This window comes from Camarhynchus parvulus, chromosome 9 (assembly GCF_901933205.1).
Source record: "Camarhynchus parvulus chromosome 9, STF_HiC, whole genome shotgun sequence".
Classification (NCBI taxonomy): Eukaryota; Metazoa; Chordata; class Aves; order Passeriformes; family Thraupidae; genus Camarhynchus; species Camarhynchus parvulus.
In genome coordinates, this window is record NC_044579.1 from 21559508 (window position 1) to 21586770 (window position 27263).

The following is a 27263-nucleotide window of genomic DNA, read 5'->3' on the forward strand; positions in this document are numbered from 1 at the left end:
TCAGTGATGGATCCTGCCCTCAAGAGAGGCTCTCAGCCCCAGCTCTGCAGAAATGGGACCATCACACACTCAGCTTTAGGTTCCTAGTGCAATGAAGCTTTCTCAAGAGAAAATAAATTTTTCCCTACCACAATTAGGCTTTAAATAAACTATTCACAAGGGATGAACTAACTCAGAACATTTACATAACCAAAATAACTGAATAGCATCATCTAATCAGACCTGTCTTAATTTCTTTTTAAATTGAAGCAACTGAAGTTGTATATTGCTTTTCCTTCTTTCTGCTGAGAGATGGGCACACTATTATCTGTAATGAGACACATGATGCAGAAAATACATTTAAAATCACATTCCAGAGAAAAAGCCACCTCACAGATTTTATTTCACAATTGTTTTCAGTTCTTAGTGTTGGGAATCAGCCTCTTCTCTGGTACTAAACCCCCTTGTCCCCAGACACCAAGCTCAGAAAACCTTAATTCATGCAAATCCCTGCAGTTTACATTCCCTGTTTGCTGACAACAGCTTTTGCTCAGTAATTTCAACAGTCACACACACATATCTGCCTCTCAGAGCTGCAGGGTGAGAATTCTTCTCTGAGCAACTCCTTCTCCTTTGCATGGACATTATTATCAACTCCCTGTCTTGTAGGGATACTTTAAGGATAAATTAATTGAAATGTGTGAATTGTGTAGGAGTTGTGGCCATAGAAATCCCACAAACCAACCAAAATGAAAGACTGAAGGCAAAGATTTTTGAGAAACTCAACTAATTTAAAATCATGAGTGAAAGTCTGAGCATAAACCTATATACAAACACTTGTTACTTTTACTTACTACTACTTTTTTCCAACCATTTAATAAATTTGCAGAAAAACAAAGACAGGCACGTGTAGCACCTTTGACAAGCTCAGATACAAAAGTAGTTCCCCAGTATTACCTTTCACATACATAATAAATGCTTTGAGTGCCCTTAGTCACAATCTTGCTAATTAAAATACTGATTGTTAGTACTACTAGCCAATTTCTTTGAAGGGTTGTTCTTTAAAAGACACAACAGAAATCCTGGCTAGTGAATAATAAGATTATATATAATGGTATTTGATCAAGTAAAGTATGTCAGAAGTCTGAAAAGTACACATATTATAAGGACATGATTTTTTTTCCCTCCTCACACTAATTTCTGCATTTATGACTTTCTGAACATAGCTTACAATGTAAAAAAGCTGGTTTGAATCACTGTCTTTGTTACAGTCTATCAAATATCCATATATTTTATAATGCAACTGTGTATAGCAGTTATAGATATATCAGGTTTATTGCTGCAGCTTAACTTTCCTGTTTTATATTCTTTCCCCATGAGATGTGCCCAATTCTGAAAGCACATAAATTCAAAGAGAATTTTATAGATGATACTGTAAAATTTCTAGATCCTTCTCAGCAATTATGTGAATGTAGACACACACACACTAAGATGCCAGTCTTAAGGCATCTTCACATTTTAACAACCACATTCCAAAGAAAATGGGTATTTATAACTTTTTCTATTTTAAAGAATTAACTATCATTTAACTGCAATGACACTGTTTGTCATTTAGAATTCTGTTTATTTGGATATTTTTTAAAATTCTGTTCTAAATGGGGAGTAAACAGAGTTGTGTATCCCCCACCCAGCCTGGTTACATCACAGCTTTTTTGTCACCACACACTGACATTGACCTTCCTGCTCTCTGTGTCCCCAAAACAACACCACACCTCTCAGAGAGCAGGGCCTTGGCACAGGATTATCTCCAAGGGATCTGCAAAGAAGTCCTCCAAAAAATGAACCAAACCATAGCCTGTACCATCAACTTAAAAAAAGCCAAACCAGAAAAAATTAATTTGATTAGAATATCAAATAATCTGATGCCTCACAGTGACATTTTATGTCAAAGTAACTACTGGACAGCATTAGGTCTTACAAAAACCAAGCTAAGGTTCTCCACCCTTAAAAAAAAAAAAAGAGGGCAAGGAAGAAGGGACAGAAAAGAGACCTGCAAGTCAAAGATAATGGGAACAATGTTAGCAGAAAGGAATTCTATTTTTTCTATATAATTCCATTAGAATTTACTATTTGCTTCCAGCCTGTTAGACAAATTGGATTATTCTGCCATTATTCTGTTCTATTTTTATGAAAGGCTTTGAAATGTCATGTGGCAGTTATTCACTCCCCAGAAATCCCCTGTTCCATGTACAGCTCACGGAGGAACTGAATTCCCCACACCTGGGCACTGTTCTGGACCCACAGCTCAGCAGGAAGGGCAGGTTTGTATTTAATTTCAGTAATTTAGTGTTCTTTGTCCTGTCAATTTAAGTGAACTGTCCTCACCCAAGAGGTGTCCTGGGAGCTCCTGCACTTCCTCTTCTCCACTCCAAGAATGAATCCCACAAAAACGCTCACACTACACATACACAGTCAGCTTGTGCTTTTTAGCATCATGTGGGAGGTTGGTGCATAAAAAATTAAGGGAAAAGTTCCTTTCAGTCCTCACTGGATTAAGAATAATGCCTCTCACCCTACTTTCAGACTTCTGTACCACAAACACAAGTTTTACTGTCCTTTGTTTGCTCAGTCTAGCTCTCTTCTAGTTTATTAAATTTGTTATCTAGAGCAACAGCAGAGACACTGCTAGTTTTAATCTACCTACAGGGGTTATCTTCTAGGTCCTTAGTATTCCACTAATTCAGCAACAGAAAGGGACATAATTCATATTTGTTTAAATATTTATGAATAATTTTCTTTTTTTACACTTCTATAATCATAATTTCTTCCCAGACAAAAGCTCTTGTAACAGGACAGTTTATCATCTGTGAAATCAGGAGGTTAAGAAACAATACTAATCGCCAAACACTAATGAAACAGGTGTGGGTAAACAAATTACTTTCCCCAAGATCACCCAGAATACGTAATCAGTGTTTCCAAAAATGAGTTTAGAATTTGTATGTGCTCATACCAAACTTATACCAATCAGTGAACAGTTTGAATTCTACAAAACCCTAATGAACTGGCAAAATAATTTAAATTTAATGCTGATTGTGTGTTTGCACAGCTAGGTAATGGTAAATGCACTGAAAGAATAATGAATTGTAATTACCAGTAAAGTGAATTTCTTACACCTGTGGAAATTCAAGGACAGTATCTTCTGTAAGGGCTTGCTTATAGCAAGGGGAAGAAAAGCAGCTGAGTTCAGGTGTACCTGGGAACTGGGCATGAAGGGTTAAGTTTTTAGGTACCCACATGTTAAACTTTGAGAGATTATTTAAATTCTTCAATTCCCTGAGGCTGAGCAACTCCCAAAGCTGAAATGAATTGTTTTGACCAGAACCAAAAATCACAGAGCTGAAGATGCTGGCTAGTTTAGGTCTGTGGTGTCAGGCCCATGTTTTTTAATCATTGACTATGTTCATGCTAGAGTTTACAAACACCCTAAAGATACCTTTCCTTTTAGACATATTTTCTTTTTTCTAATTCCTGAAGTTATTTTTGGGCTTTATCACTACCTACACCTACTCAGGTTATTTGTGCTGTATAACATATCAGGACAAAACAAGTCTGACTGAGAGCAGCATCTATAACATGCCAAGAGCTGTTTAACATTCTCTTTGTGAGAACAACAACAAAAAAAACCAATTAAATATGCATGTTTCACAATTTCCAATCATAAGACACAGTTAAGTCATATCTAGACTGACCACAGATAATTATCAGCACTAAGTTATTTTAGCATGTAAAAATATTACTAAAGTGTCACTAATTTTGCTTAATCAGCATCCAGATATTTTAACTTAGCACCAATTTTATGCACTTAATTCCCTATTTATATCATTAAGAGCACCTCTGTGATGGAGATCACCTATGTGATGATGCTTTAGATGCAGCAAAATGCTTTAGTGCAATACAGCAGTCATTATTTCAACTTAAAAAGTCACTATTGATCTTAAAAAAACCCCAAACATCAGAAAGCTCAGAGCTAGCTCAGAAGAAATGACAGGGAAAAAAAGGGCAGAAAGTGTCAAAAGAGAAGATATTGCACATTAAGATTTCCAACACCTTCTTATTCCAAATGGAAATGAGTGCTTAGCAGTAATGCAGCTGAATTCAAGGACCAAGACAGGTTTTCCTCACAGTTAAATTATTTATGAAATGCAGACTGGATTCTACCTTTTATTCAGGCAGAGTTATCTACTAAAATTCTCATTGTTATCTACTAAAATTCTCACTGCTATTTACATGTACTTATCAGAGAATTAAAAGGGAGGTTTTTTAATTGCAAAAGGTGGAACCAAAATTTTTTTTTTTGCTGTTTACATTACCTGTAAAGTAGCTGGGACTAGATGTTCTTTTCTGTTAAAAAATTAGCCAGCCTACTTTGAAAGCAGCAACACACTTGCTTTTCATTGACAGAAAATATTTATTTACAAGGGCATTTACATTTAATGATAAGAAAAATATAGTACAAGAAACATTAAAAAATGAACAGCAATTTTAAGAAAATCTCTCATGCTTCATAACATCAACATCTGCCAGGAGCCAAACCCGCACTCCCTCAGGAAGAGTGTCCCAGAGTTTCCTACTGCTTGTTTTCTGGCACCTTCCTCAGAGTCCCTGGCACTGGATCTGACAAAGCCTGTGCTGCCTATCAGGAGTGTTGGGTGTCTGGAGCCCCAGGCAGGACTGAGCTCATCCAACACAGCAAGGGGAGAACAGGAGAGAACAGAACAGGGGTGAGCACAGCTGTGCCCAAGAGTGGAACAACACTGGTCCTTCGAGGGCAGAAAAAGCATCAACTCAACAGATGAGAAATTCCATTATTTTGTCAATCATGAGGCTGCAGTTTCAATAGCTTTGTAGGCCTCACATCTGGGAACAGAATCAAATTGCTGGGCAGTATTGTTTTGTAAAAACAGACCAAAATATTTTCTACATGAAAACCTTCCCAGTCAAGTTCTCCCAACATGAACCAAACAAGTGTTTTGGAGTCTGCCTAGAGCCCGTACCATCAACTTAAAAAAGCCAAAGCAGAAAAAATTTATTTGATAAGAATATCAAATAATTGGAAGCTTCACAGTGACAGTTTATGTCAAAGTAACCACTGAACAGTCAGAACACACACTTAATATTTCATGAATCAAGAATGAAGTGAGGCATGAGTTAAAAACTGGTGCCTGAAGCCAAGCTTCCAGGAACTGATGGCATTTTAAGATGAACTGAACCTAGAGTAGCTTCAGTGGAGTTTTCTAAACACAGACTAAGAAATTAATTCTGGGCACTAATTGCTGAAAATGATAACTTGGTGTGGTTACCTCCTGCCAACAGGGAGTCACAATCCCCACCCTGCCACCAGCACTCTTCTGCCAAGCCCTTCCCTGTTACACCTGTGTGGCACCATTAAGTGTCACAAAAAGTTTGTGACACTTTGTGACATTTGAAATTTGATAGTTTTACTAAAACTACAGGAAGTAATGCAAAGAAGGAATGTCAAAACCACAGTATCAATTCAGATGTATTCTGAAATTAACTTGAAGCTAATAAAGGAACTTTGGTGCATCCTAAAATTCAGCCTGGCAATTTAGTTAACAGAGAGGAAAGGAAGGAAATCAGGGCAGACACTGCAGAGTTTAGTACCTCCCTGTCTCTAGCTCTCTGCTTTGACCAAAATTTTGGTCAAGGTTCTAAGTGGTAAAATCAGAATAAGCGCCCAGCTCTGGGAAGAGAACAATGACTCTCAGAAAATCAAAGAGTAACCATTAGTATTAATTTCCAGTAATTATTTCCTTTAACATCCTGCTGGATACTCATTTGAGTTCTGCTGGCGATTATGGCAGTTGCAAGAGAAAAGAACAGCCCAAATCCCTAATTTAGAGGTTAATTCAAGTTTCAAAGAAACCCCTGTGTGGCCACATGACCAGAGAATTCTCTCAGCAAGCTGCAAAAAACTAAGCAAAGTATTTGTGGATCTCAGTAAAAGAAGTTACAAGAAGTCTTCTCTTGATAGACCCTTACTGCCAAGTGTACCCAAAATCTTTTAATAAAAACACCCAACACAGAAGGACTACCAAGATCTTTCAGTTAACTTGGTATTCTTTAACTGGAAGAATTTTTTCATGTTAAGATAACAGGGCAGCTTCCTACCTATTTAACATCCCTTTGGGAGAAGAACTATCACCTGTCAGTCAAGTAAATGACTTTTAAAGACAGCCATGATCATCTGGCCAGACCCAGATGAACACTTGTCCAGCCAGGTGCCTTTTTTTTTTAAGGGACAGCACTTCTACAGAAATGCTATTTTTCTTCTTGCCAGCCAAAAAATACACATAAGCTATTTCTGACAGTCAGTTACCATTACAAAATATCTCATAATTATGAGCCCACTATAATGTCAAGCAAAGAAATATTGAGTTTAGGTACACAGAAGCTGGGGAAACTATTTTCTTTGGTTGTAGGGCAAAAAGTGCATGACTGACAATACTCCCAGTATTAATAAACAGCAGCAGGCCTGGGCTGAAGTGAGGGGGCAGACAGAAAGATTATTATAGAGACTGCAGGAAAAGATTTGTGTCAGTCAATAATCCAATTAGCAAGTGTAAAAGATCCAAGAAGGGATATGAAGACAGAGGCCATTCAATTTGCTCTGTGCATTTTGCAATGCCACCAAGGCTGAGCAAAGTGGGAAGCAGCAGGTGCACTGAAATAAACTGCTGGCAAAAAGCAGAGCACTGGCTTACAAAGCACTGCTCTTCCTGAGCAGACAGAATTCTCATCTCAAGCAGAAAGGGCCAATTTTCAAGCCAGTGAAATACAAAAGGGCTGAAAAATTACAGAGACAGAAACCCACCCAATGAACAGAGTACCATGAACTGGAACAGAAAAAAATCTGGCATGTAATTATCACATGTAATATCACACTACTATACAGGCATGTTTAATCTAGCTGTGATTTTGGGGCAAATGAGAAAAAACACAGCAAAATTTAAAAAAAAAAAAAACAATCTCAGTGAAAAAGTGTAATTGAAATGCAGGAGACAAACAATGATTTGAATAATGTTGCAGACACCTAAGAGAGAGAAACCCTTCATTTGAAATTTTAAGCAGCAGAGATGAGGTCAGGCAAGAGACAGAAACAAGGAATGTTTTCTGTCTTACTTTAAATTTCTGCACCATCTGTGATCTCATTTCCTCTTATTTTCCTGACTTTCCTGTATCACCGCTATACTCCCAGTCCTCTCTTTCTTGCCACCTACTAATTCTGAAATTTAAGAAAATCTTTCCCTCTTTTAGACTTAAAAATAACACTGCAGTTCCTGAGTAAGTAGAGAAATACAGATATCTTTTAATTCTAAAAAGAGGTCCCTCATTAAACAACTGTTTTGCAGGGTGGCTGTACAAGTATTTACGAAGCTGCCTAAAGTTCTGTGCATCCCCCCCATGCATCATTTAAAATTCTACAAGCACATGAATGGATCTAAAACAAAGCTCTTCACATGTGACTGAACAGAGAGACAGGGAAAAATATGATGTTCAAAACTTACCAGGGATTTTGTGCAATAAAACCTAACAAAGAAAGGGAGAGATGTCAACAGGAAGAAATGGGATAAAATAACCAAATAATACTTAAGTAACTCAGATATATCAAAACCAGGAGGGAAAAGATACAGAGAACATGTAAAGATAACATATATGGGCATGAGAAGAAAGGCAAAGGGGCTGTCACCAGTTTAAGTGGGTTCCCAAACTAAAGTGCTGGCAATAATTTCTGGAAAATCCTGTCCTCAGATTCATTCACTAACATCACACAGGGATGTGAACAAAACAAGAGAGATGCAATTTTTAAAGTGCAGGGAAAAAATTGCTGCTACTACTTCTTAGTGTAAAAAAAAAAAAATAGGTGTGACACAGTTTCCTGTGACAACATATTAGAGAATGTTCTTTCCAGACCAGAACAGAGGAGACAGGAATCACATACATCCCACCACATCAGGCTATGGAGAGACTAAATACTTCTTCCAACCCTTCTGTGCTTCTGGAAGTCACTAGGAGTTAGATTTTTTCACTGCCAGCCTCAAAGGAATAAAAATATCTGCCAAGACATGAATATTGTTCCCCTCTGAGATGCAGGTTATAACTGAATTTGTATTTGAGCCTACAGGGACATGTACCCAGCAGCATGTTACAAATTCCCAAAAGAAGAAAAAGAAATGATGCAGAATTTGGCAGGAAAGAATCCTAAAAGCCTACGGAAACTGTAACTGCAGTGTTATGTTCTCATGAAGTAATCAGAGCTTCCACAGGAAAAAATGTTGATTGGGACAGGAAAATTACTCCTCAGAAGCAGAAAAATCTTCAAGTTCAGTGCTACACCAACAGCTCCTGGCTGGTATTGCACACCCCTCCATGTTAGCACCAGATACATTGTCTAATATTTCAAAATGAAAATTCCTTAAACAGAATACTTAAACAGAAACGTGGGTTAGTCAAAAATCTTACATTTAGAGGAAAAATAAGTTAGTCTGAAGTACTTTATGAACTAAAGCTATTTTAGAGCTTTAAAAAAACTTTAAAAAATTTTATAAAAAATTCTAGACAATACATAGAGCCAAAATTCTAGAGAATACATAAAAAGTTGAATTATATGGACAAAAGAATTGCCAAGACAGATAATGTCCATCTATTCATAAGTCCACACAGAACAAAAAAAGAAGTTTGACCATCTCTTCAGCAACACTGAGAAAAAAGAAACTTCTCAGTTTTTCTGAAACAATGATCTTGCCTCCAGAATTTTAACTCAGTCTTCTTTGATATGTGATAAGCACAACAGGAAGAATATTAATACCAGAGATTTTAATTATTGCCATTCTGGAAATACAAATTGAAAATATTAACAAGTTATCTATGGGGCTTTTTTTGCCTGGATTTTGGACCATTATTATACAAAACCAGCACCACAAAAGATACCTGCTAAACTTCAAATCATCTGCAACTGTGTAAAAAATGTGGCTCAAACCACCAAAAGAAAACATCAATATGATGTATTTTAAATTAAAGGCAAAAAAGAAAAATTGGTTACTGGGATGATGTGGTTCAGAAAGAAGCTTTTTCCTAAGGAATCTTTAGATTCCTCTCAGTGCTTTCTGTAGCAGCTTTTAAAATTTTTCATCTTACACACATGGAAAGGAAGAAAATACAAAATATCTTTCCAGTCTCAGAAACGTACAAACCAGTTCCCATAACCACAATGGACTGGGTTCATATATGAAGCTCCAGAGACAGGAGACAGCTAAAAAGCAAGTGCTCTTGGGAAGATGGAAAATGTGGAAAAGAACAGGCAGAAGGAAGGAAGCAGGTTAAGCACAAAAATAATGAGGGGGGGGATCATGGCCAGGATGAGGCTGCTCTCCTGGCCTGGAGGGGAACTGATCTGTGCTCCCCAAATAAAACACCTTTTACAGTGCTGTGTGTGATGTTTGTAGCTAAGCTGAGGAATGTGAAAGTGCAGGATTTATCTTCTAGGAAGTTGGACTTTAGAAATCTTCTGGAAAATAAAATTACTGATTAAGTGAATCAGTGCTGTGGGGGAGGCAGGAAAAAAAGTCACCTCTTCACTTGCACAGATAAATTTCCATACATAGTCTCATAAGCATAGACCAAAGAAAGATGAGTATCATGAGAGAAGATGGTATAATTTCTGTTTAAGAAAGACTAGGTAAGAGCATGTCATTGCTACTAAAGTAATCCACTGAAGAAACTGAAAAAAAACAAATATATTGGTTGGCCAAATGATGCAAGTGCTGCCAAATTTACATTTTGATTTTTTAATATTTCTGTTAACACAACAACTCTGTACTGGGGAGTAAAGTGTATTTTTAACCTTAAAAAGTTAACCCCCCAAAAAAAAGAAGCTTTAGAGGTATAATCCCATGTCAACAGTTTATTTTCAGTGCAAATAAAATACAGTTATTGTTTTAGTACACAGAATACACCTCCATTAGGCTGGTCTGTTTTTGGAATACACACTCCCATGTGAATTATCTGGTGAGCAGCTACAAGAAGCACTGCAGGGAGAGGGCAGCAGGCTGGGAACAGCTGACCCTACAGACAGGAGCTCCCTGTGCTGAGCCTGGGCTGGGAGCACTGCAGCAGCAGCAGAGCCCTGATCCCCCTGAGACAGCACTCCCTGTGCCCCTGCATCCCTGCACTCACCCAGAAAGCACTGGGGACTGGGCTCTGCAGTCTGCATGACACACATCCATGGCAAAGCAGCAGGAAATATTCCTGCATCACGTACAAAGGAGTAAACCTTCCCAGAAGGTTTTGTTCTATTAAAGTTATAGAGCCTGATCATCTATCAAGTGGTTTTAGGAAGGCTTTTCTGCTCTTCTGTGAATTAAAACTTTTTTTTTTTTAAGGGGGATAGATTTTCAGAATTATTAGTGCAATTTATCATATTTTACTAGCAGGTAATTTGTTCAGGCTGATTGGAACTAGAATTAGGAAAAACATCTGGTGAGCAGATCACACCACCTGAAGCAGCTGGGTGACCATTCCCAGCCCTGCAGATGTCCAGCCCACAGAAACTGCAATCCAAGAGCCATGGACAGTAACACACTGAAAAATTAATTATCTCCTCACCCCTAAGCTCAAGTTCCTCCTGTGCAAGGACTGCAAGGAGTAGATACATCAGGAAAACCATTCTGATATTCTTCATGTCTAATAAATGTAACATTAATTGCTAAGGTTTTTAATATGGCCCTTTATGTCAAATTAAATTCTAATTTAAATTCCCCACACTGTTCCCTTTCATATACCAATAATGAACCATGCTTGTCAGTTACTTGTGATAATTGCTGCTGCCAAGTATTTCTCAGAAAAATTGCCTCATGCCTATTCCTTACTTGCAAAATGAGTTGAAGTAAGTAAACTTACTTACCAAGTAAATTATTCCATCTTACAAAAAAGTTTAAAAAGAACTTCTTCAAATACCAACATTCTGTTAGAACAAGTCATTAATTTGGTAAATAAACATTGTGCAATGGGTTAAAAACAACTTGTGGAATACCCAGTAAGTCACTTCTGTGGAATAAACCCCCAAGACTCAGAACCTTCTCTGAATTTCAGTGAATTACTGTGATTTGTTACACCTGTGGAAGGGATGATACCTGAGATGACAGAGTTGTGCAGGAAATAATGCAGCTTCAACCACTGCAGATTAACTGCCAGTATTTCTAGCCAAGCTTACTGGGAACAGACATCCTTGTGGTGCAACTGCAGACTGAAACACCCACACTAAGTGCTCTTAGGGACAAAGACTGGATAATCCTTGAAGAATTCTGTGATGCAGGGAACAGAAAATGGCAGGAGAGAGAATCAGGCAGCGTGTGCAAAGCCTGTGAGCGAGCAGCACGTGTTCTCCAGCCAGGAAGGGGTGGCTGCATCCCTCCAAACATGGCTGGCAGCAGTGCACCTGCTATTTAAAGCTCCAGTTTTATGTCACCACAGGAATTTTAAATCAATACAAGCACAAAAATCCCTGATTGCATTTTTAGGAAAGCCCTGTTTAAAACTGCCGGCAAATGCAATACGTACTACAGAAACGACACCTCCAACGTGCTTGTGTAGGTGACTGGAATGAGCTTTTCTTCCTCCATTCCTTTAGGAGCAAGGGATATTCCTGACAAACTAGGAGTAGTGTGAAACAAAGAACCTACCTTTGCCCAAAGAATAACTGCTGAGTAATTAAATGTAATAAAAAACTGTCTCAATGAATTTAGCTTTTTACATTTGTAATTGTAACACCATGTGCTCACTTGTCTCTGGAGAACATTCTCCTTTTCTTCCAAAAGGAGAATGGCAATCAAGAGTAATCCATATTCACCAATATTATCAATATTCCTAAGGGCTAAATTTAGCAAAGCAACCAAGAGAATAATGTTTTTGTATGGCTAAACAGAAAAAACCTTTTACAGTCATTTTAAGTAGGTGAGTCCCTGCTAGGGAAGCAACAAAGAGTTGTTGCTTGAAGATTTAAGGGCATAAAGCAAGATCTGCAGGGAAAATGCATCTTATTATCCAACTACATCAGCTGACCTAAAATGAGCAAGTTTCTGTATCCTTAAGAAGGGCTGGTCTAGCCTTTAAAAAAAAATCAAAAGCAAACAACAAAACCCTACTGTTTTCTCTCAGTGTATCAGCTGGTCCAATTAAAACCACTATTTCTGCCTATGAATTATGCATGGGTAAGAAGAACAGAAGGCAGACAAAGAAAAGGCAAATTCTTCTTGACCAGGCACAAACAGCAAGCAGTAACACCCAGCACTCTATCAAGCTATCAGGCTCAGTAAACCCTTAGAAAACAGAGCTATCTTGCCAACAACTGGAAGTACCTAAGCTATACAGAAATAAGCTTTATAGCTGTCCAGATCGTATTTCCCATGTGCAACTGTACTTTGTTCTCTATTAATTACAATTCAGATGGGAGAATTTTGTCTGCAAGTTTTGTAATGTGTGGTTATCCCTTTCTAAACTCAGTTGTAGTAAAAACACCAAGACAAATCTGGTCTGCACTTTTCATGTTTTTAGACAAAACAACTTCTAAAACTAATTTTTTTTTTTCATTTTAAGATAACTGCAGTCTCAAAGTAATATTTAGTAATGTGCAGTCTTCTGTTAAAATGCATAAACTCAGAAATTAAGTAATTTTGGTTTAGACATTACAGTCAAGACCTGGAAGAGGTGTGGGAATGAACAGTGAAATATATACTCTGTAAACCAGTTCTTACTTGAAAGAAAAAGAAGAAAAAAGATAGGTAACACCCATTTCACCTGGATGTAAAGGCTTATTTTTGTAAACACAGCAGGTCTACTTAGGGAGTCTCTGGAGAAGCTGGGAATGTGATCCAGAGAAATGCAGCTTCAGGAACACTAATGTACACAGCCAAATCTGGGCTGCTCTAGTCCAAAGAGTAAAGCATGTACCTAAATCACTTTTTTCTTCTTATTTTTTCTTTTAAAGCAAACACTTTCAATTTAATTGTGCATGGATTTTACAGCTTTACAACACAACCTGCAAAGTCTTTTTCAAGACTGCATAATTTTGACACATAAAAGAAAGCAGCAAATGAGTATTAAGGTGATAAAATATACCACTGGGGCCATTATAGATGCTTATATAAAAATTATATATGCAAATCTAACAGTTACATATATTTAGTGCATATATATATATATATATAAAATAGATATTGGTTTACCTCACTTACTACATCAGCAGAAGCTTTAAAGATGCTGACAGCACGTAATCACACCTTCCATCTTATTTACAACAAGGTTTTAATGCTTGTAGGACACAGGAAGTTCTGAAACTTCAGTGATGATTACTCTAACATACTGTTAGCTCCTAAGGAATGATGAAACATTTAGCATCTCTAAAAAAAAAGACCCACTAAACAAGAATCCTTTCCAATCCACATAATGTGCATTTTCTCAAGCATGTTAAAAGCTGCCAGAAAAATAGACTAAAAAAATAGAATTTTTGATTATCCTTTCAAGATCAGTTCCTTAGGTCACATATGGACAGCTGAATCCCACATCAGGAGGATTTTTACTGGCTTTGGCAAAACAGGGGAATTCAGTATAATTCAGTACCCCAGGAGCTCTGGGTAACTCAGGCTGGAAGAAATCTCCAAAGTCTCTTGGTCAATCAGCTGCTCAAAGTTATGAAGTCAGAGCAGGTTATTCAGGGATTTATCCAGGTTCAGCATGAAAACTTCAAGGACAGAGACTGCACAAGCCCAAGAATTTAGCAAAGCTCTCACACTCTTTTACTGCCCTAGTAAGAGACCAGGTGGAAAAAAAGACCCTGAACATGAGATCATTTCTGCAGTGAAAATCGCCTTTTAAATGTGTTTTCCACTGGATAAGAAAAGGAGACAAACTATTTTCTTTCTTAGAACTTTTAAATTTACTATAATATTTATTTTTATAATGGCTACATATCTGGGACATCAATGAGTTTGAACACATTTGAACTTCTGGGGATTCCCATTAAACTTGTACTTAAGTGGGAAATTACATATGAATATCATCTCTACATCAATTTGTGCTACATATCTCCAAATATTAAAAAATGGTGAAAATTTCCTTTTCAAAGGAGAATATTTTACTCTGTCAAACAGTTTGGGACAAGTGCCTCCTACAGAAGGTTGGAAGGAGTGGTGGAATATCAGCTCTTCACTGAATCCCAAGATGACATTTAGACTTTTTTTAGTCTTTGAGGGTAATGATTATTTATAAAGCCAGTAGGAACCTCAACCTCTGATGAAAAATAGATCTCAAGGAGCACTAGGTTTTGTGTTAAGGTCTTTCTATCCAAATCCTGAGGATTGTAAATATGTATCAGAGCTACTACTTCCTTAAATCTAAACATAGAGAAAAAAAATAAAGCTGAATAAGGCTATCCTGGAGAGGAAAGAAGGAAGTCAGCTATAAAGAGAAGTTCAAGTGTAAAAGCATTGTATAATTATTTAAACTTGATTTCCCCAGCATATAACAATATACTGCTAATAATAGGATTCTGAGCTCCGTTTTTTTCATCTGTTCATTTTACCCTTTGAGAACTAAAATAGTTACAGTAATTACAGCAGTATTACAGCTACTAATTTATAAGGTTATAATGACCTTCTCTTTAGAGGATTTTTTTAAAGTGATAAAGTTCAAAATATAATATTTTAATACAATAGCTACAATATTTTCATGCTCTCCATAATTCTAAATAAACAGGTAGAGAAAAAGACCCACTGTACATGTGGTAGAAAATGCACATCTGCCAGCACACACAGAAAGCTGGGTTTGTTTTTTACTAAAAGGTATTTTTCTTCCCACTATTAAGCAGCTAAGGTAACTCATTCCTCAGCTTTTTTGAATGAAAATTTGAAGTTTACCCTTCAAGATCTTGGTGACTTGGAAGAAGCACCTGTTACAGTCCTGTTAATGTTCAGCTTTTCAGGCTCATATTTATATATGGTGAGTTCCCTTTAAAAACTAATTTTGGTGAGCAAAAAGTTTCAGACAAAATTTCTATAAATGGTCAGAACCAGATGAAGATCACCTTCTGTCTTCAATGACAATGTAAGTAAAATATTTGCAGTTCTGGTCTACACCAGCAAATTAAACTGCAATGATACAACTACTTCTCTCTGTGGCTGTAGTTACATCTGGAACAGCTCTCACTACATAAATCCAGTGGGGCAAAATCAATGCATACACAATATGACAAATATTAAGAAGATACTGTATATATTAAAAAATATATTAATAATATAATAAAAATAAAATTAATAACTAGCTGATGCATTTAACTGGATGGCTTGTGTAATGTATCAAAAGTAATGTTTTGCAGAACTAGAAATATCAGATGCTTCCACTGAGTTAGTAATTACAAGCAGTAATCTAAACTGTCTGGGATAGAAGAATTGTCAAACCTTGTCTGTGAAACTTTTTATAAGACAAATATATTTTGAGTATTTTTAGATTTCTCCTGTACAGTTAGACTTGTCATACTTACAGGTGTGCTTCTTTGAAGCTAATACACCTAACAGCCCTAATACTTTTGAATTTAAAAAAAATCTCTCCCTAAAAACCTTCCCTTTAGAAATGAATAAAAATTTCATGACAGTTACTTTACCTGCAAGACACATTTATACTTTCAACAGCAAAAATCAAAATGTCTTCCCCAAGAAGTGTTTTGTTTTCAACAAAAAGTCTTATCTGTGAGTAGCAAAACTAAGTGGCAATTTGTATTTTCACTGTGAGATAAGGATCAGTCCTTGGAAAGTTCTGGCACTGAAGTTTGTAAATAAGTCTTGAGTAAATGCTTGTATGCTTTACCTACCCAGCTACCTTCTGCAGAAGCACACACAGGTACCTTGGTCATACTCCCAGCTGAAGTGAACCAGAGCTAACCTTAGAGCTGAGGAGCCACTTCAGATACTTCAGTTTTAGAGCTGTAAAATGACAAAACTTAAAAAGAACAAAAAAAAAATTCCACATAGCTTCACAGGGACTACTAAAGAAGACAAGGAATTTTAATCAGGTGGTAGAGATAGCTTTTCCTAGGTGCAGTGAGAATGATGGTATCCCTCCCTCAGTGAACAGCACCAAGCTGGGCAATCACCAACCACATGAACTTCACCAAGGGCAACTGCTGGGTTCTGCACTGGGACAGGGCCACCCTGGCTGAGCGTATGACTGGGGAATGAGAGGCTGGAGAGCAGCTGTGGGAGTCCTGATGGATGGCAAGCTGAACATGAGTCAGTGGTGTCCTGGCAGCCAGGAGGCCCAGCCATGCCCTGGGGAGCCAGGCAAGGGAGGATTGTCCTGCTCTGCTCTGACCTGGGGTGGCCTCACCTCGAGTGCTGGGGCAGGTTGGGGCACCACAAGGTAAGACATGAAGTTTCAGACAGAGTTCAAAGGAGGCCATGAGGATTGTGAAAGGTCTGGAGGGGAAACACCTCCCATGTGGGGGCAGCTGAGGTCATTTGATCTGTTCAGCCTGAAGAGACTGAGGGGACCTCACTGCAGCCTGCAACCTCCTTGTGAGGGGAAGGGGAGGGGCAGACACTGATCTCTTCACTCTCATACCAGTGACAGCACCCAGGGGAACAGCTAGAGCTGAGTCAGGACAGGCTTATGCTGGACACCAGGAAAGTTTCTCACCCAGAGGATGGTTGAGCACTGGAGCAGAGTCCCCAGGAAGTGGTCACAGCACCAAGCCTGACAGAGTTCAACAAGGGTTTGGACAATACTCTGGGCAAATGCTGTGAATCTTGGGGATGCCCAGGACTAAAGAGTTGGACTCCGTGATTCCTGGGGGTCTCTTCCAACTCAGCACATTCTATGATTCACTCCATGTTCATCTTCAGAACAAACACAGAGCATGTTCCTAACTCTACTCAATCAGCTGGAGTCTCTACAAGCCCTGACAGAGAACACAAAATGTAAGAGCTATCAGGGGTACTGTTACCACAGAGATTAGCACAGATACACTCTTGGCACATTCTGCACTGCCCACTTGTGTCCACGTGTCACTCAGCCAGAAAACCCCTGCCTCTCCAGTGGCTGATCCAGTGACTCAGGTTGCCCAAAATTATTCACAAAATGCCCAGTGTGACTTGCCAAGTTCCACCACACCCCATTCCCATCCCCACACTCACACTGTCACCAGCTTTTCTCAATCCTTACACAAGCTGTTTTTAGGTTTTTCATATTGACACAGCCTCCACACTTGCCTCACATTTCCTATGCTTCTTATTTCCAGCCACCTTTCACACAGATTTATTCGGGATTCATATTTATCCCTTTTCTCCTGGTCTGTTATACAATCTCATTTCAGCAAATTCCCAGTTTAAATTTTGACTGTGTCTTCCTAAAAATGCAACGTATCACAAGCAGGATCAGCTTTCTCAGGAGGAAGTTAATGCCAGGCAGTTATGAAAGACATGGGAATAAAAGTCACTGTATTTTAGGGAAAACAGCAAGCTGTCTCCCCATGTCCCAGGGGCTGGCTGTCCCTAGCAACATGTAATCTCAAATATGAGATTATGGTACCATTCATATGATAAAACTTGATGCCAAGTGTCTCACTACTAAACCTAGAATAGCACTCAGAGCTAAATGTAAAAATAACAGGAAATAATTTAAGTATGTAGAATAGAAATGATGGAAATATCAAATTCTTTACAAGGTTTATGCTTACCTAGATGCACAAAAGCTTTTAGTGCAGTAACTGGAGGATATAAAAAGATAAAAGTTAAATAAAGAGTTTTGTTTAACTTGTGCAAGCAGCATCAAGAAGCCTGCAAGGCGAAGTTTCTAAGGACTGACATGGATTATTTTCAGCAAGGAACTGTGTTTTTCTATTTTCTGAAGAGTGCCACCACTTACTCTAAAAGAGCTTCATTTTATCTGTGCTCTCTGAGGAAACAGAATAGACTCTCAGAAAAATAGAGTCCTGTAAAAATCTAATTAATGAACAGCCCAATTCTGAGTATTCATCCATGCAAGACTTTATCAGAGATGAGTTACTAATAGAACTGGCTTAAGGCTAATTGCAGATAAATTTTTTTGTTGAGAACTTTTGCTATGACAGATACTGGTGAGTAGATACCCAGAGGCCACCATCCTCAGTGACACCCAACCTGCCTCCTTTTCAACAACCACACTTGTGCTGAGAAAGGAAGACTGGTAACACCTTAACATCAGCATTCAAATGTGTCTATAATTTAGGATTTTATCATTACTATCAACGTGATCTGCTTAGATGGTGTTTTTCTTCCTCCACAATCATGAGTAGTGTTGAATGACAAAGCTCTCAGCTGCAACAGAGGCTCTCACTGCAGGTGGGTCCTGAGCCCTACACAGATTATTGGGCACAATTATTTTTAATTCCATGTGAAGTCACAACTAATGGAAATGAAGTTCTCATCCCTCAAGTATTTCTAACTAACAATCTGCAAAAAATAGTTTCACCTAGTTCAGTATTTATCTGCCCCTTGCAATCAGCAGATACACAAAAGGAAGCAGAGGCAAGAAATCCTAACAATGCAGAGAAGTTCTTATGGAACCATCCTGTATTTCAGCAGCATTGAGAGCTGGCTGTCCTGGTTTCTCTGAGGTTTCTCATTATTCCTCCAAGCTTAACAGAATAGATGGGTTACAAATATTAGTGCAAAATTTGCCCTTGGGCTCAATATAAGTGACTGTAAAACTTTCAGCTTCAGGACAATTTTAAGGGATGAAAATATTTCAAAGTTGAATCTGAAATTATCCCTTTCTAGCACAGTGTCTCTTCATTCTTGTCTCATGAAAAGCCTTGACAGAAATGTGCAGTGTAACTTTTTTATAGCACAGTGCTGTGGTTCATGTCTTGTGATTTCTTTTACAAGTTCCTAGAGAATTCTGTGTATTTCCTATTAGTTTTCAGAATTTTCAAAACACTGGTTCTAGGTAAGAATCAGAACTCTAGGACATAGTATGCTGTACACTACTCACAAAATGAACTACAGTTTTTAGGCATATCAGGTGCAACCAGCTCCAAGAGCAGTCTCCAATATCCTCTACTTCTCCTGGAATTGTTTTAGGAAGCAGAGTAAAAGCCTGAAGCTATCACTTTATCACCACCTTTTAATGACAGAAACCACCTCAACCTTGCAGTTCAACCCCAAATTTTTGTTCAATCCAGAACACTTCACAAATAGAAAGCTGATATAAGTCAATACAGCAGGGTAATTTCTCAGCTCTCAGAAGGATTTTTACTTCTAACACATAGAGAAGTGGCTATTTCAATGAAGCCTACCTATAATAGTTTCCTATGCAGACAAAAGCAATACATTTTAGTCCTGAAAGTCATTATCAGGAATAACACTGAGTTACCAGGTGACACCTGAACACTTTTTAGTAGCCTCAAGCAAGAAATGGGATTCTTCCCATCTAATGTAGGTGATATGCACCATCCTAACAAGCAGCAGAAACTGAGATTAGCTACAAGCTCAGAAAAGGGTATAAGTATTCCCACTCCAAGTCCCTGGTGCTGCTTAACTCTGAACAAAGGCTAGGGAAAAATGTTGTGTGATACCTTCCCCTTATGTAGCAAGAAATTGTGTACAATATTTGTAACTTTTAATCTCACAAAGGTAAAGGCATTTCCTAATGAGAGGAGAAAAGTGCATGAGACTATAAAGAGCCCACCATGCACAAAAAATCAAAGGAGCAGCAGCAGCAGGATTACTGGCAGAACATGAGCAGCAGAACAGCAGGGCTCAGGCATCACAGATTGTGCAAGGGATCCTGTTTGTGTAGGGAAAAACCTCTCACAGATTCACTATTAACAAAAATTCCTTAACATTTCTTGTGCCTAATGTACATGAAAAGCACAGCTATTTGCTGATCCTCAACTGATTTAGCTGCCAACACCTCTCTCCCCAGCCCCAGCACAGCTTCGGCAACAGACTGATGAAGATCAGAGACCTGCAACACCAGCTGGCAAACAAAAAACCCACCAACAAAGAGGTGAGCTGGTCCAATACCAGCATTCCAAAACAGATCATCTTTTTAAGTCCAAAAGTTCAAGGACTTGCCTTCTCTAGATTGATATGGTTGGTGCCACTATCAGTCAGGTCTCATTTCATCCTGACCTTCTGTTCTGAGTAAAAACTTTCTAATATTCATGCAAGGATGTACCTACACTAGAAGATGTTTCAAATATAAATGAAATCCCTACAGTCTAAAGAAGCAATCCCCACAAAAAACCCCAGAAGGTTTAAAAAATAGGTCTCCTTACAAGAAACATGGTGTTGACATACATGCATTTCTGGAATTTACTGAGTTTTCTCTCTTTGTTGAGACAAGGGCAAAAAAAAAGAAAAACCTCATATAAAGGTAATAAAGTTGGAAACAGAAGTGTTGGGGTTTTTTTCTTTAAAATTACCCAATGCAGAGTTCAATTATAGTCCAAGAAAAGGAAACAGTTTTAGAAGTTACTTGCTTCAAGGCTAAGAGCTGGATAATAATGCATGTTCCTAAGTGAGGGACCAAGCTGAAGATGTAGCTCTGCTCCTCAGGTTCCTTTTACCTATGGAACTCATGTCTAAATTAAGTTCAGGATTTGCTATTTGACTGAGGAAAAAACCACTGAAGAGATCCTCCACTTTCAGGGAGAAAGTGCAGAGAATACAAACCATACAATAGATTGAAATAGCTTAAGAGGCTTCGTGGTGTATTATTTGTTAATAAAGACTGAGAAATGGAAGAGAAGGAAGGAATAGATCCCTCTGTTATTTCAGTATGAAGAGAGGTGGAAACATTTTTGCAGAACCTGTGAGCAGATGAAAAGTCTGTTTACCACAACTGCTGTGACTTCTGCAGGCACAGACTCACGGGTTATTTTGTAGGTGATAGTGTTAAAAATTAGATGTGGTTACAAACTGCACATTTCAAATCCAGGCAGAATGCAATGAAATCTTGATTGCCTTTAATTGTTTGAATTAGGTTAAGGCAAATCTTTTGTCAAGTCTACCACACTGGCTGAAAGATTGTTTAATGTATCACCCTATTTTAGAGACAGAAAATAGAAGAACATATCTACAAAGTATTTTAAAAAGCATGGGTTATGCCATCCTTCAGACAGCTGGGTGCAGTCATCCTCCCCAAAAGAACTACTTAAGGCAGGTAACTCTGAAATCCTGGGAATTCAGAGCTCATCTACACTCCAAAATGAAAACATTACAGTCTTCCCAAGCTCTCACTTCTACTGGATTCTGTGAGAGGAAGGAGAAGGAAGGAGAAGGGAACTGAGAAATCCAAAATCTGTTTGCAGCCTCCCAGCCCACAACGTCATGCTGGGAATAATTAAGGAATCACGTGTTTATTAATGACCTACCCAAAATATTCCCAGGGATACATCAGCACAGACACACTACTCAGAACGTCACTGCCACCAGTAAAAATCAGCAATAGCATTCATTTCTCATATAAACAAAGGGACATGAATTTTCTATTGCATACAGTTTTCCACTCAATGTTTTTAGCATTATTAAAAGCCATCCACGTGTATATTCTTACAGAAATGTTCCCAGCATTAACTTCATTGCAACAGCTTGGACAAAAGATCTGAGACAATTTTATTGGAAATGCCTTTCAGAAGAACAACTTATTGTCATGAAAATAAACTGTTGCTACACTATAGCCTGTTTTCCATGTCTTATTTTTAAAAGAACATTTTTTAAACATCAGTAAAGTTCCTACCTATGTATTTAAGTAAGTGCACTAAACTGCACTCACTACCATCATCAAGATGGTGAAATGACAGAAATTGACAGAGGTAAAAGCAGCTGGTACAAAATCAGGACCACAGCAGCTCTACCTCAAAGAAAAGCCAGGCAGTGCCTGGGCTGTGGGGAAGCAATGACACTCAAAGCTATTTCCTCCACCCACAAGTTCTTCCAAGATAATTTGAATTATTTAAAGATGGTTCTCCAAGAAAACAAGAATTTAATCCTATTTATTTCTTTAGGGTATTAGAAGGAGCTTGATAAATCTGCATGTACTGCTAACAAAATGCCCAAACTGCCCCTGCTGTGCCCTGGAAAGCTGTGGGGGTACAAACAACAGCCAAAGCAAATTAGGCAGTGAAAAACTGGCCAGCAAAAAGGGATTTGGAGATGGAAGAAATGAGACTCAGAACCTCTGGCACAACCCATGAAGAACCCTGGAGGGTGTCCTGTTCACCTTACTTTGAGGAATTAAAGGGAAGTGGACACAGTTACTAAGTGTATCTCATGCAGCCCATGTATTTACAGGTTAAACTACTGGGAAAATGCAGAGCCCATTCCAGACAGCTGAAAGAACTGCAGGGAAACCTTAAAAATTCATCTTATGTAATTTACCACTTCCATTGTTTTTCCAATACTCTTCAGAAGGTAAGTTTAGAATTGCTTCAGGCCACTTTTAAGGGAACCATTTCAATAAACAATAGGAATAAACATGAGTTTGCTCTAGTGCAAGCAAAAGCACCTGCAAGAAGTCTATGGAATTTTGTCTTTTTTATATCAGCAAAGCTTATCCCAGTAACTTTAATGCTCTCTTACAGAATTGCTTTAAAAGCACTCCTTACCATTAGAACCTTTAAATCTGTTTTTCAAAATATGTTCCTTAATTTGTTGTTGAAAAATCATTCAGAACAACAACATATTGACATATTATCCCCCTGTGAGTGCTGATCTTTTTAATTAATATACCTGACTTTTATAATTCTGTGTGACAACTTGAAGAACACCTCAGCATGTGAAGTGAAACTTTGGACCTAAAGGACACTTCAGAACTCCTTCAACTTCACAGCACCAATATTATCCAGAATAGCTGTATGATGTGTGAAAGGAGGAAATAAAAATAATTTCCCAGCATTGTATTTGATCTAAACAATGTACATAAAATCCCTTTGACAGAGTGGCACCAAAATTTTAATTTACAGATCACTAACTGCATGGCAATGGCACGAGCAGTTACACAATTGGTTGGAAGGCTGTACTCAGCAAAGTATTACAGGTCACACTTCTAACCATGTAAAAGCAGAATGCTCATGGAGAAGCCAAAGCTGAAGATCAATACCCTAAAGCCATAAGGCACTAACCTCCAAATAAAAGAGTGAAAGCTTGGTATTTTCTACCAAGAAAATGATGTTACCCATCAGCTCTTTCAAATAACTCTTCTGACCATATTTAAAACCAGTCCTAGAGACTAAAGCCCAATCAAACCTGTATATTTGCAGAGACATCCTCCCAACAATCAGGAGTTTGGGTATTATTTTGCTGTGGTCTGGGGGATGTTTTTGCCGTTGTTCTTTGAGTTTAGGTTGGGGGTTGGTATTTTTTTTTTAATCTGACAGTAGAAACAAGGAATAATCTCCCCTGTTCAATTTTATCCAAAGATGGTAAAGTTTTCAAACCACTTTCAACTTATATGAATAGTGAAGTGTATTGTGGTTAGATGATATAAGTAGAAGCAAATGGTCTCTTTATAGAATTATGTGCAAACTAAAAATTGAATATTGAGGTGTATAAATTAAGAAACTATAGGATAATTCTATCTGAGATCTACTCAATCAAATGTTAACATACACAAGATAACAGAAGAAAATGTAGTGTAAGATCTGCTCTCTATAGCCTAAATTAAATGTTTTTCTCCTTCTACTTTACACAGAACACTGAAAGAACACAGAAGTGGAGGGATTTTTATAACCTTGACAACTCTGCACAGAGGCAATCCCTATTTCCTCCACATGGTTAGTACATACCTGGAGGAGGGTACAGGATATGTTTAGGGCAGAAAGATTTCTTTGTAAAGCATCAAGCAGAACAGTCCTTAATCTGTTTGAGGCCTTCCAGAGTAACAGGTGTAAAGTATATAACCTAGAAATTTGTTTGCCTGCAAAGAACACACCTACCATAATGTCTATGGACACATGCTGTTAAAATATCATCACTGAAATAATGCTGAAGCTCAATGTCTTTGCAAAGTAGCGGTGTTTGAAAGTAACATGCTTGTAAAAAAAGAGGAGACCTGAACAGTCAAATGAAACAGGGAGAGCTCTATTTTGTAAAATATGGAACACAGGTCCAAGTTGGAGGCAAGATTTAGGAAAAAAAATCCCTTAATTTAGGAAACCACTGAACAAGCTCACACATCTAGAACTGAAAGCCCATGTTTTTATTACATACCTTCTTTGCAGATTATCTGCAAATCTACAGCCCTCAGTCTCATAACAGCCTTTTAATATATTCTCTTATTAAGTTATGTACCTTGGACATCATTGCAAAAAAGGAATACCTGCCAGAAGCTACTGTTACTGCTCATTAGGACTGCAGAAAAAGAACGAGAAAGGCTTAAGAAGGCCAGTAGAAAGGCACCAGAATTTAGCGTACAGAGATGTTGGACAGAAACTTTAACCATACCTAGGATTATCTGCCTGTGCTATAAATGATGTGATTAAAATGTACCTGTTTTCTCTACTTAAATACTCTCTTCCTCTTAAGGAATGAGAAATAACCACCTTGCCTCTGAAGAAATCAGAATGAAAGGTATGCCCCTGAAAAGAATGGAATCCTCTGCATGAAGATGCACGTTCTGAAATAACAGCAGCCACAAAGATTAAGCTTTGGAGAAAGATAAATGTATTCCTGATCCAGAAACAGCTGTTTCTACTTAATTAGGAGGAGTAAAAATGTCCTTCTATCCACCTCCATTGTTTAGAGCTCAAGTGGAGAGTAACCAGTGTAATGCCCTTGTGAACTGCAGCCTCTCTGAATATAAAGTACCTATAGCAGCCAAACAAAAACTTGTTTGGAGCATTAAGAAAAAAAATTGTAGACAAGCTGATACTTCTGTATTGTGAACATCTAGTTTAAAAAAAAAAAGTTTTCCCCCTCTTGAAATACCCCAATCAGTACTTTTGGTACACATACCTCGAAGAATTCTCTCCTCATGGCAACGTAGAAAGTCCCAGATTCTAACAGTGCCGTCGTCAGAGCATGTAGCAAATTTATTATCCGTGGGTGAGAAACTGTTACATGAAGACACACAGCAGGGGAAAGAAGTCAGCATTTAACAGATTATCTATGCTTCTCAGACAGGGCAAAATTATACTGTAATGTGTTATACACTGAAGGAGGCATTTGAACATAGGCACCTCTAAGTGAATACAGTGCCTGCCAAACGGCACTAACCACAAGACATGAACTCAGCATAGGATTATTATTGCACTGCAGTCCCCTGTCAAATGAGGAAAAAATCTATCATTTATTCTTAGCACCTTCCTATCTGTGACTGCACACAGAAGTGACTTCTCTGCAGGATGAGAAGCAACATCAATATGGTTTGGTAACTGTCAGCCTAGATTTTCATGTTTGGTAATACCACAAGAAAGTGACACTGCATAGAAGCACAGGAGAACAGTTCTTAGGAAAAAACTCCTCTTCAGCCACAGGTGCTTTGCAGCAGAGAAGCAAAACATAAGGGAAAGCTGGTTACAGGAAAATGCCACTTGGTTTAACTGTTGGGGGAATAAAACCTATACAAAACAAACACTTAAAAGAGCAATTTGGAAACACCCCCTCTTATTACACCCCACCAACAACATGAAAAGAATCCTACAGATATGTAAGCAGCTTCCAGGTTCAGCAGTTAACATTGATTGATGAAAGTCACTGGAAAAGCAAGGAGTTATTTAACCATGTGAATAGGGCCAGGACACCTCCAACAACTGACAGGCACTTAGCTTTCCTTCTGGTGCAGTGAAAGACCACAAAGGAGCCCTTGTGAAACCCTAGTTCTTTATGATCAAGAAAGGGCCTAAAGCAGTAGAGAAATTCAGTGCATGGCCATGATAGTCAGACAGTAACTGAATCCAAAGTAAGCACTTCTCATAACCAAACTCAGGCAGAAAATGCTGCACCCTACCAAGAAAAATGGTGACTTTAGTGGAAAGTGAGTTTGTGGCAGTGAACCTTTATCACCATGGGCCAGCACCTGAACCCAAAGAAACACTGGTTTAGCGCCATTTGGGATCTGCAGCTTCTCTTCAGGCTTACTTTAAAAACATTTACTAAAAATTATATGTAGGTTTGCTCTAGAAACACCCTTCATTTACATCTTACTGACAAGTATCACTTTGGATTTGATTTTTATATAGACATTTGCACAACTGAGGCATCAACACTGAACCAAGAGAATATACTACAATCTTCTTTTCAATGGCTTTCTTACAGTTTCAAGCTTGAAGAACCCATTCAGTATTAACATTAGACTTCTGTATGTGGCAGTCTGCGTGGGTATTTAGTATTACTGGAAGTCTTGGCTTCACCAAGCCAAGCAGTTCTTCACTTTATTTAGTGTTTTATTATTTTGTGAGAACTATGCAGGTGTTTTATTTCTGAAGGCTTTATATTTTATTCAGTTAGATTATTAAAGACTGAATTCTTTATTTGGAATGAAATTGTTGTCTTACACAGTGAGAATAAAAAGGAATAACTGATACACATCGTCACCATATAAAAATGAAAAGAATACCAGTGCAAAATGCGGCAGACAAATACATCTCTAACATATTGCAGAGGCGGATACTGGGACAATACTAATTCAGAAAGGTGCCAGCAAAACGGTGAGAATGTGGAAACAAAAGGAAATACTGTGTTTATGTGGTGCAGGAAGTTTCCCAGAATCTGACAGAACCCATGCATTTCTGCACCCAGAATACACTTAGAGAACAGTCTAATCATGGCAATAGGTACTACAGAAAATGGTATATTGTGTATAAACCTGGCCTCTCTAATCGCCTCCTTATGTGCCTGGAACATCTTGACGTTGTTCATGTTGGACTGCCAGTATTTCACATATCCCCCGTGGTCTGCTGTCAGCATCCACATATCATTGTGTGACCAAGTCATAGCCCTTACAGGGCTGTCGTGAGCCTGCAAATTCAGAAACAGAACTTCTAGCAAACACATTCCAGTACTCTCTGATCCACACAAACACTGAAGTTACTAAAGTTCCGACTTAACAGCTGCAATGAGGAAACGAGAACAATGATGATCTAATTACATTCAAGATGTTGGGGGGGAAAATCCCTTACTCTGTATACAATGGTCTTCTAAATAATAAGAGTATTTGCACTTTGTTTCCAAAGC

At 38.1% G+C, this 27263-nt stretch overlaps 1 protein-coding gene across 2 annotated transcripts in view; it reads right to left on the minus strand.

Moving 5' to 3' along the window:
- WDR33 (WD repeat domain 33) overlaps window positions 1-27263 on the minus strand; it is a 69667-nt gene that overhangs the window by 20903 nt on the left and 21501 nt on the right. For both annotated transcript variants that reach the window (XM_030954841.1, XM_030954842.1), the window contains exons 6-7: window positions 26896-27047; window positions 25044-25141 (exon numbers count right to left, since the gene is read on the minus strand). In XM_030954841.1, coding sequence (XP_030810701.1) covers window positions 25044-25141; window positions 26896-27047 — 250 coding nt within the window. The remainder of the gene's footprint in view (window positions 1-25043; window positions 25142-26895; window positions 27048-27263) is intronic.